General features: G+C 42.8%; 2 protein-coding genes across 2 annotated transcripts in view; both read right to left on the bottom strand.

Annotated features, from left to right (window-relative positions):
- Window positions 1-9,967, bottom strand: part of LOC136446230 (uncharacterized) — a 117,394-nt gene that overhangs the window by 45,724 nt on the left and 61,703 nt on the right. The window lies entirely within an intron of this gene.
- Window positions 1,635-6,027, bottom strand: LOC136445936 (uncharacterized). The gene is made up of 4 exons (XM_066444175.1): window positions 5,893-6,027; window positions 3,044-3,249; window positions 2,317-2,496; window positions 1,635-2,019 (listed from the first exon to the last, which is right to left on the bottom strand). Exons 2-4 carry the CDS (start codon window positions 3,234-3,236, stop codon window positions 2,000-2,002), a joined length of 393 nt encoding a protein of 130 aa, XP_066300272.1. The 5' UTR covers window positions 3,237-3,249; window positions 5,893-6,027; the 3' UTR covers window positions 1,635-1,999.

The following is a 9,967-nucleotide window of genomic DNA, read 5'->3' as shown; positions in this document are numbered from 1 at the left end:
CGACCGCCCGCGTTAAACTGAACCCACCACTTAGCGAAAAAGCAGGGGTCCATCCCGGTGTGGGTAACGTTAGATCAAACCTTACAGTATGGGTTGACATTTAGAAAAGGCGATAGCCTCCTGTTATGTCAATCCTTCCACAAATATGGTAAATTTCAAACAAATAAATAAATGAATGAATTAACTCAAGCAACACAAAAAACAAGGTTAACAGTTTCGTAAGGTACCTTTATTCTCCACACCTAGCTTTTGCATAGAGCAGTCAGGCAAAATGCATTACGACAAGAAAATCTGTCAATATTGATCATTGATTCTTACCAAATGTTGACGCTTAATCTGACACGAAAAAAAACTACGGTGGAAAAAAACTCAGTAATGTATATCCTATTGTAATCGGTGACGCGAAATTAAAAAATGTAAGACTATTCTGTCGGATATCAATATGAATTTCTAAAACAAAGCTAGGGCCTTATCGCCAATGACACCTCGCTAGAAAAGCAGTTTGCTGTACTATCAATAGACTAAAGCTTTTAGAATCTGCTTGTACAGGTGAATTATCTATTCGTCGTCACCTCTAGAAAAAAGAGAAACTGAAGGCTCTTAGCACATTATAACACGCTTGAACATATGCTTACAGATGCTTGCTCGAATGAATGTATGGCGTTGACTGGGGAGGGTGGGGGTTGGTAAGCACTGATTCGCGATTTTCAACTTATTCACAATACCCAATACCCAATAACAATCTCCCATCCCGTTTAATACAATATTGTACAGTCCCTTAAAGAATGGCTATCGTGCTTTCCCATGCCTTATAACTAACTCACTCCTCGCTATTAAAATTCAGTACTGTACAAAAAAATTGGGCAAAGTTACGACCTTAGACAACGTTACATTCCATCCGATCTGCTTAGACAAAAATACTCATGCTGAAATGAATAAAACCCCTTGGACGATGATCATGGGGAATGGATGCATCCCTTTAGCCTCCTTCGCAGACTTCCTATGAACAGCGATGTTTATATTGGGGGTGGGGGGTGGGGGGACAAGGTTCTCTAAGTCTAAAGGGAGTTGTGTAGCCAAGGGAGTTGAAGTAGACTGGATATGAACAGCGTCCCTCGGCTACACAACTCCCTTGGCTACACAACTCCCTTTAGAGAACCTTGCCCCCCCCCCCCCCCCCCCCCCCCCAATATAAACACCGCTGTTCATAGGAAGTCTGCGAAGGAGGCTAGCATTCCTTACAGAACTAGAACGACTGTCGCCCAATTCTTGTTTGTTTGGCAGTTCGCTCTCGATTTGGACTCCTGATTCCGAAACTTTCCGACTTTGCCGAATCTAACATCTGCTTGGAGATGTAGCCTGGGGGACCGGAGCCTCGTGACGTCATCAGCGGCGTTCTCCCTGCCAGGGCCTCCGCAGCTATCAATCCTTGCAAGACATGAACTCTCCGCATGGGGGCATGACTGACTTTTACAGGACAATTATGGCGTATTTTTACTATGTGGTAGCTAAAAGTTATAACACCGTATTGCTTTGCTACTACACTATACTGGATGGTAATATAGAAATGTAGGAAAGCTGGTTATCTATGCTGTTCTCTAAAACAATAAGAACAAAGGCCATTCCAATCCCAGGTTTTCTTCAGTAGGTTTTATTGAATAATCCCCGTGTACACAGTATTCTTGTTATGTCCTTGAAAGGTAGCGTATCAAGGTGTGTATCCACTGTTCGACATTTAAGCAAAGAACTGTTGTTTTTAGATTGTTTATATTGTATTGTCTCTTGTGTGAGGCAAGCGATATTACAAGTTGCAAGACCTAATGTACTGCACAACGAATACTCAACATCAACGAGAGAAAACAAAACATGGACAAGGAACATTACAATACTGCATTTTTTTCACGAGTTTCATCCATCAACCTAACGTTTGATTCTGCCCTTTTGACGCCACTGAGTACTCCGGTCTTCAGGTCGTCCGGTCGGTTGCAGGTTACAGGAGCTAGCGTCGCCTCCGGGCGTCTGTAAATAAGGACATCACTATCAGTGATAGGAAAATAGAAAAAATCATTCTATGGTGAGGCCAGGAATGAAATCCTAGCACACGTAGAAGCAACTTCCTACCTGCGCATTTGGGTGTACAAATAAACAATTTCGTACTGTGCACGAAGGTCTCGAGTAAAGGACAGTCAAATACAAACAATTTTCGTAACGTTACACCCATGGCAAGAGACAGAGGCATAAAAAAAACACCTGGCCATAACAATACCTCCACACTTTTCATGAAGGTAAAAAGGAGCAAAAGGTGAGATTTCTTACAGTCATCCTCCTCCAGACCCTCCAACTCCCGAGCGTCCAGCTTGTCCTTCAGGACGTCCAGGAGCGACTTCACCTCCTTCTCCAGACCCTCCAACTGCCGAGCGTCCAGCTTCTGATCCAGTCCATCCAGGAGCGACCACTCCTCTTCCTCAAGCTCTTCTCCTCGCTTCTTATCATTATCTATAGAAAGGCGGGCATGAGAAAAGATATTAATGCAGACACAATATACTCGTGCAAAATGAATTGTTCTAAAAACACCCCGTCCTGAACCGGAGCATTTCGGACTTACTTTTGCCCTCAAAGTGACTTTCAGCCAGAATCATTGTAGTCCAGAATGGACATTTCTTGATTTTGACCGCGTTGCAAGAATGGACTTTTCCGAGGGCATTCCATGGGGAATATGAGCCCTTCCAAACGTGCCTTACTGCAGAAATGAAGTACTGTATTTCAAAACCATCCCAAATCACTCCAGTCATTTTCCAATCGATGAGCTTTCCTTTTAGCTTGTACCCAAGCCCCAAGCTGTTGTTTCTTTTCAACCTTTTCTTCCATATCTTATTTAAATATATCAAAGAAGTCTATCCGGAAACAAAGCTTGTACAATACAAACCTGGCGTCTTGCGCCATCAGGCAGTTTACCGGGTAAGCATGCAAACATGCAAGCATGCAAACAGAATAACCGCTACTCGAAATTGTAACCTTGAGAATCAACAGTGGGAATACTTACAATTCCAATACGGGGGACGCTCGCACCAGCAAACTTTACATCCACTGCGAATGAAATATTTGGCGATTTTCGGCTTTTCGCATTTGCAAAGAGCCGGCTTGCACTTCTTTCTTTGCCAAAACCACGCATCGGAGTCGTCAATCAGCATTGCGATGACAACCATCGTCACAAGCGTGCAGACAGACAGCTTCATGGTGCAGCTCCAACTGAGGGGAAAAGGAACAGTGATGTTAAGTGGGACGTTTTCAACCGCACGGACTCGGTAAACCTTCAACTTATTTTGAAGGGGTCGTGTGGCGTAACGGCAGGGTGTTCGACTCGGAACCAAGTCCCGAGTTTGAATCTCCCCGACACCACTGCTGTTTCCTCACTTCGCCCAGGTGTATAAAGATAAAAATGCATGGGTATGTTGTTATCTGTGCGTGGCACTGTTAATACAAGTTATAAAAACTTGAGTGCAGTGCCACGTCGTCCTTGTCTGTAAAAAAAATTATTTTGACACACAGACAACCACGTCAAGGGCAAAGTGTGAGAGGGGGCGTGGCATGTCGGGCAGGCCTCCAGTCTGGCCCGGAAATTGAATGGCTCGGCCCCATTATAACACGCTTGAATATATGCTTACAAATGCTTGCTTGAATGAATGTATGCTTGGATATATATGTATGTATATGATGTTGTCCCTGTAGGGTAAAATTGGCTTGGCACCTACCCAAGGTGATTTGCGGACCCAAGAGGGGTACCCAAGACCCTGGCGGAATTAAGTGACAAAGAATCGGCAACGGGAGGAAAATAGAGCTCTCACACCTAAGTTATGTAAATGAGCAATGATGCATACTGCTGATTGGTTGTAGGGTAGTGGTCTTATAGTAGTCTACTTTCTAAGTTTTGGCGTTTGGAAATGATTGCACATTCCAACATGATGACACGTTCCGACATAATGGCAGAGATGCGCATTCGTGTATTAGTCTTTTACTAGTCTATTTCTTATGTTCTAAGTCATTATGATATGATGGAGTGCACTTTAGCCTTGGTAGCGGTGTTCTCCGTACTTACTTTAAGACAAAATCGGGTCTCTTTTCATTTAAAGTGAAACTTTTGCAACATATGGTTTGTACTGCCGTAGATTGTAGATTACCATGTAGCTTTGGGGCAGCGATTATGTCAGTTAGCAATTATGGGTACTGGTTATCAGTCAAGTAATTAACGAGAGGTTGTCAGGTTTTTGCCAGGTGTTTGCCAATGCTCGTCTTGTACGCATCTTATCGTGCATTTGTGATCGTCGGCAACACCTGCTCTGCACGCAGTGATTTGAATTTAGTCCCTAAGACATCTGTAGTTAGTATGGAAACCACGACACAACCAGTTTATTCTAAGGGACTGTACGACATTTAGCGGGTCGGGTTAAGAAATGTTTCCATGATCCTCCCTCCAGGTACAAAAAAAAATCTCGCCACCCCCCTTCTATGATATCAGGCCTCCAGTCTGGCACGGAACGTCTGTCCCTCCAGTACAATAAAAATATCGCCACCCCCTTCTATGAACTCTTGAAAAAATCTTCAAGGCGGCCAGAGAATCACTGCGCTCCTGTTTGGAAGTGTCCCTCGCGTCGCACGTTTGATAGGATTTCAACGCGGAACAGGTCCCATTCGTCGTCACCCTTACAAAGAAGAGGAAACTGAACGGCTCGGAGCCCATTATACCGCACTTGAATATATGCTTATCACAGGGGCCAGTCCGTCCTTTATGAACAAATGATGCCACTGGGTATAAGTAACATCGCAAAAACCCACGGTGTCTGGCTATACATGAATGAGGGCAAAACCACCGCCGTGGAAGTCAACAATCCACGGTCTCTGGCCATACGTGAATGAGGGCAAAACCACTGCCGTGGAAGTAAAAAATCCACGGTGCCTGGCTATACCTGGGCTGGATGAGGGCAAAACCACTGCCGTGGAAGTCAACAATCCACGGTCTCTGGCCATACATGAATGAGGGCAAAACCACTGCCGTGGAAGTAAAAAATCTACGGTGTCTGGCTATACATGAATGAGGGAAAAACCACGCCGTGGAAGTCAATAATCTACGGTGTCTGGCTATACCTGAATGAGGGCAAATCCACTGCCGTGGGAGTTAACAATCCACGGTGTCTGGCTATACCTGAATGAGGGCAAAACTACTGCCATGGAAGTCAACAATCAACGGTCACGCATACATGAATGCGGCTAGAACCTTGGTCCTGGAAACATTCCACTGTCTTTAGTAATAGCTGGATGGTGCTAATATAGGACCTTCATCACGTATAACTTTTGGCCACTCTAATCATCGATTTATTAAACTGACTTTTTGCGGGCCAGCGAGGTAAGATGAAAGCTGCCCCTGTAGCTTAACTGGTAGCAGCTTCACAGTTGAGCTCCTGCTTCTAGCTATAGGAGCTGTTAACTGGGAGACCCTAGCCTGGTCACCAGTCTCTACGGGTCGGCTTAGGTGTGTTTTACCGGGCCCAGTCTGCTAAATTGACCCGTTTCTGTTAGATTATCTTCTTAGCTGCCATATAGAGTTTCGCAGCCACAGTAGTTTGGCCGCTACGGTGGCTAGCTAATTTAATCAAGGCCTAAACAACACCCCGAGCGGGATAAGCTGTCTTGGCGGGCGGGGTCACTCCAAGGGCCGTATAGATATCGGAGAGCCACCGAGGGTATGGATTCCAGGCTAGGGAGACCCCGGTTCGAATCTAAGTGACATCGCGAAAATATTTGTACCTGGTGTATGAGATTTACTAGACCGGCTGCCCTTACACACAATGCTCATTTTCCAAAGTTTGGCTGAAGAAATATTGAAACAGTTCCTACCTGTCAGTAGACTACGGACTTGCGTCTGAAGAATTCGGAATGAAGCGATAAAAAACAGAGACGGGAAGCCTACATATATACTCTTTTCCACTGGAATCATGCAAATGAGCCATAATGGATACTTCTGATTGGTTGGTGAACTAGCAATCTTGTCTGTCATTCATTTGTTGCTTGTCTTGTTTTACACTGTGGCTGATAGATATGGTAGAACAACTCACAATCATTCGAAACGTACAGCCTAACGCAAATTCCAGTATAATGACTTTTGAAACTATGTTTTTTGTCTCCTCTGCTAATTACGAATGTTGTCTGCTCACACCCTGGGGCAGTTTGGTGTGTCCCCCAGAAAGGCACTTCACACAGACTTTCTAACTCGACTGAACTGAAACCAAAAAAAGAACCTCCAAGCAAAACCCTACCGCATTGCTACTTCTTGTTGCCTAATGAATGTGGCTTCCAGCACGCAAAAGTCCTAACCATGCCTAGTAGTTCCTGGTCCCACCGTGTGAAGCGAGTATCCTCCCGTTCGTTAATCAGTGCCCAGACTGAAATGTAGCTCTTGGATCGGTGCAGTAACTCTACGGGTAGATGCCTTTTATCGACATAAGTGCTATCATCAATGACGTATGACTTTACACGGGTCTTATTTGACTCAAAGTTAAGCTTTTACTACATCTGGACTGTACTGATGTAGATTGTGGCTGCCATGTTGTGAGCTCTGGGGTAGCAATTATGTCAGTAGGCAATTAATCAAGTATTTGATGAGAGGTTAGCAGGACATACTGCATGTTGCCAAGGCATGATAGCCCACCTAGATTGCATTTTAGACCGGAGCACTGAATTGGTCTATAATGCTTTATAAGTATGGGTGGGGGGCGTAACTTTGGTCAGCTATTACTCCCTAACCATGAATGAGAAAGTAAAATGATTTCGTTTCCTCAAATACCCGCCAAGTGCCCTATCGTTTGAATGTAAAGTTTGAACATTCTGATAAAGAGATTGCATTTTAGACCGGAGCACTGAATTGGTCTATAATGCTTTATAAGTATGGGTGGGGGGCGTAACTTTGGTCAGCTATTACTCCCTAACCATGAATGAGAAAGTAAAATGATTTCGTTTCCTCAAATACCCGCCAAGTGCCCTATCGTTTGAATGTAAAGTTTGAACATTCTGATAAAGAGATTGAATTTTAGACCGGAGCACTGAATTGGTCTATAATGCTTTATAAGTATGGGTGGGGGCGTAACTTTGGTCAGCTATTACTCCCTAACCATGAATGAGAAAGTAAAATGATTTCGTTTCCTCAAATACCCGCCAAGTGCCCTATCGTTTGAATGTAAAGTTTGAACATTCTGATAAAGAGATTGCATTTTAGACCGGAGGACTGAATTGGTCTATAATGCTTTATAAGTATGGGTGGGGGCGTAACTTTGGTCAGCTATTACTCCCTAACCATGAATGAGAAAGTAAAATGATTTCGTTTCCTCAAATACCCGCCAAGTGCCCTATCGTTTGAATGTAAAGTTTGAACATTCTGATAAAGAGATTGCATTTTAGACCGGAGCACTGAATTGGTCTATAATGCTTTATAAGTATGGGTGGGGGCGTAACTTTGGTCAGCTATTACTCCCTAACCATGAATGAGAAAGTAAAATGATTTCGTTTCCTCAAATACCCGCCAAGTGCCCTATCGTTTGAATGTAAAGTTTGAACATTCTGATAAAGAGATTGCATTTTAGACCGGAGCACTGAATTGGTCTATAATGCTTTATAAGTATGGGTGGGGGCGTAACTTTGGTCAGCTATTACTCCCTAACCATGAATGAGAAAGTAAAATGATTTCGTTTCCTCAAATACCCGCCAAGTGCCCTATCGTTTGAATGTAAAGTTTGAACATTCTGATAAAGAGATTGCATTTTAGACCGGAGCACTGAATTGGTCTATAATGCTTTATAAGTATGGGTGGGGGCGTAACTTTGGTCAGCTATTACTCCCTAACCATGAATGAGAAAGTAAAATGATTTCGTTTCCTCAAATACCCGCCAAGTGCCCTATCGTTTGAATGTAAAGTTTGAACATTCTGATAAAGAGATTGCATTTTAGACCGGAGCACTGAATTGGTCTATAATGCTTTATAAGTATGGGTGGGGGCGTAACTTTGGTCAGCTATTACTCCCTAACCATGAATGAGAAAGTAAAATGATTTCGTTTCCTCAAATACCCGCCAAGTGCCCTATCGTTTGAATGTAAAGTTTGAACATTCTGATAAAGAGATTGCATTTTAGACCGGAGCACTGAATTGGTCTATAATGCTTTATAAGTATGGGTGGGGGCGTAACTTTGGTCAGCTATTACTCCCTAACCATGAATGAGAAAGTAAAATGATTTCGTTTCCTCAAATACCCGCCAAGTGCCCTATCGTTTGAATGTAAAGTTTGAACATTCTGATAAAGAGATTGCATTTTAGACCGGAGCACTGAATTGGTCTATAATGCTTTATAAGTATGGGTGGGGGCGTAACTTTGGTCAGCTATTACTCCCTAACCATGAATGAGAAAGTAAAATGATTTCGTTTCCTCAAATACCCGCCAAGTGCCCTATCGTTTGAATGTAAAGTTTGAACATTCTGATAAAGAGATTGAATTTTAGACCGGAGCACTGAATTGGTCTATAATGCTTTATAAGTATGGGTGGGGGCGTAACTTTGGTCAGCTATTACTCCCTAACCATGAATGAGAAAGTAAAATGATTTCGTTTCCTCAAATACCCGCCAAGTGCCCTATCGTTTGAATGTAAAGTTTGAACATTCTGATAAAGAGATTGAATTTTAGACCGGAGCACTGAATTGGTCTATAATGCTTTATAAGTATGGGTGGGGCCGTAACTTTGGTCAGCTATTACTCCCTAACCATGAATGAGAAAGTAAAATGATTTCGTTTCCTCAAATACCCGCCAAGTGCCCTATCGTTTGAATGTAACGTTTGAACATTCTGATAAAGAGATTGAATTTTAGACCGGAGCACTGAATTGGTCTATAATGCTTTATAAGTATGGATGGGGGCGTAACTTTGGTCAGCTATTACTCCCTAACCATGAATGAGAAAGTAAAATGATTTCGTTTCCTCAAATACCCGCCAAGTGCCCTATCGTTTGAATGTAAAGTTTGAACATTCTGATAAAGAGATTGAATTTTAGACCGGAGCACTGAATTGGTCTATAATGCTTTATAAGTATGGGTGGGGGCGTAACTTTGGTCAGCTATTACTCCCTAACCATGAATGAGAAAGTAAAATGATTTCGTTTCCTCAAATACCCGCCAAGTGCCCTATCGTTTGAATGTAACGTTTGAACATTCTGATAAAGAGATTGAATTTTAGACCGGAGCACTGAATTGGTCTATAATGCTTTATAAGTATGGATGGGGGCGTAACTTTGGTCAGCTATTACTCCCTAACCATGAATGAGAAAGTAAAATGATTTCGTTTCCTCAAATACCCGCCAAGTGCCCTATCGTTTGAATGTAAAGTTTGAACATTCTGATAAAGAGATTGAATTTTAGACCGGAGCACTGAATTGGTCTATAATGCTTTATAAGTATGGGTGGGGGCGTAACTTTGGTCAGCTATTACTCCCTAACCATGAATGAGAAAGTAAAATGATTTCGTTTCCTCAAATACCCGCCAAGTGCCCTATCGTTTGAATGTAGAGTTTGAACATTCTGATAAAGAGATTGCATTTTAGACCGGAGCACTGAATTGGTCTATAATGCTTTATAAGTATGGGTGGGGGCGTAACTTTGGTCAGCTATTACTCCCTAACCATGAATGAGAAAGTAAAATGATTTCGTTTCCTCAAATACCCGCCAAGTGCCCTATCGTTTGAATGTAAAGTTTGAACATTCTGATAAAGAGATTGCATTTTAGACCGGAGCACTGAATTGGTCTATAATGCTTTATAAGTATGGGTGGGGGCGTAACTTTGGTCAGCTATTACTCCCTAACCATGAATGAGAAAGTAAAATGATTTCGTTTCCTCAAATACCCGCCAAGTGCCCTATCGTTTGAATGTAAAGTTT

The sequence above is a fragment of the Branchiostoma lanceolatum genome, chromosome 1 (genome assembly GCF_035083965.1).
Source record: "Branchiostoma lanceolatum isolate klBraLanc5 chromosome 1, klBraLanc5.hap2, whole genome shotgun sequence".
Classification (NCBI taxonomy): Eukaryota; Metazoa; Chordata; class Leptocardii; order Amphioxiformes; family Branchiostomatidae; genus Branchiostoma; species Branchiostoma lanceolatum.
Note: the sequence above shows the minus strand (reverse complement) of the source record. Positions and strands in the feature narration are given on the sequence as shown.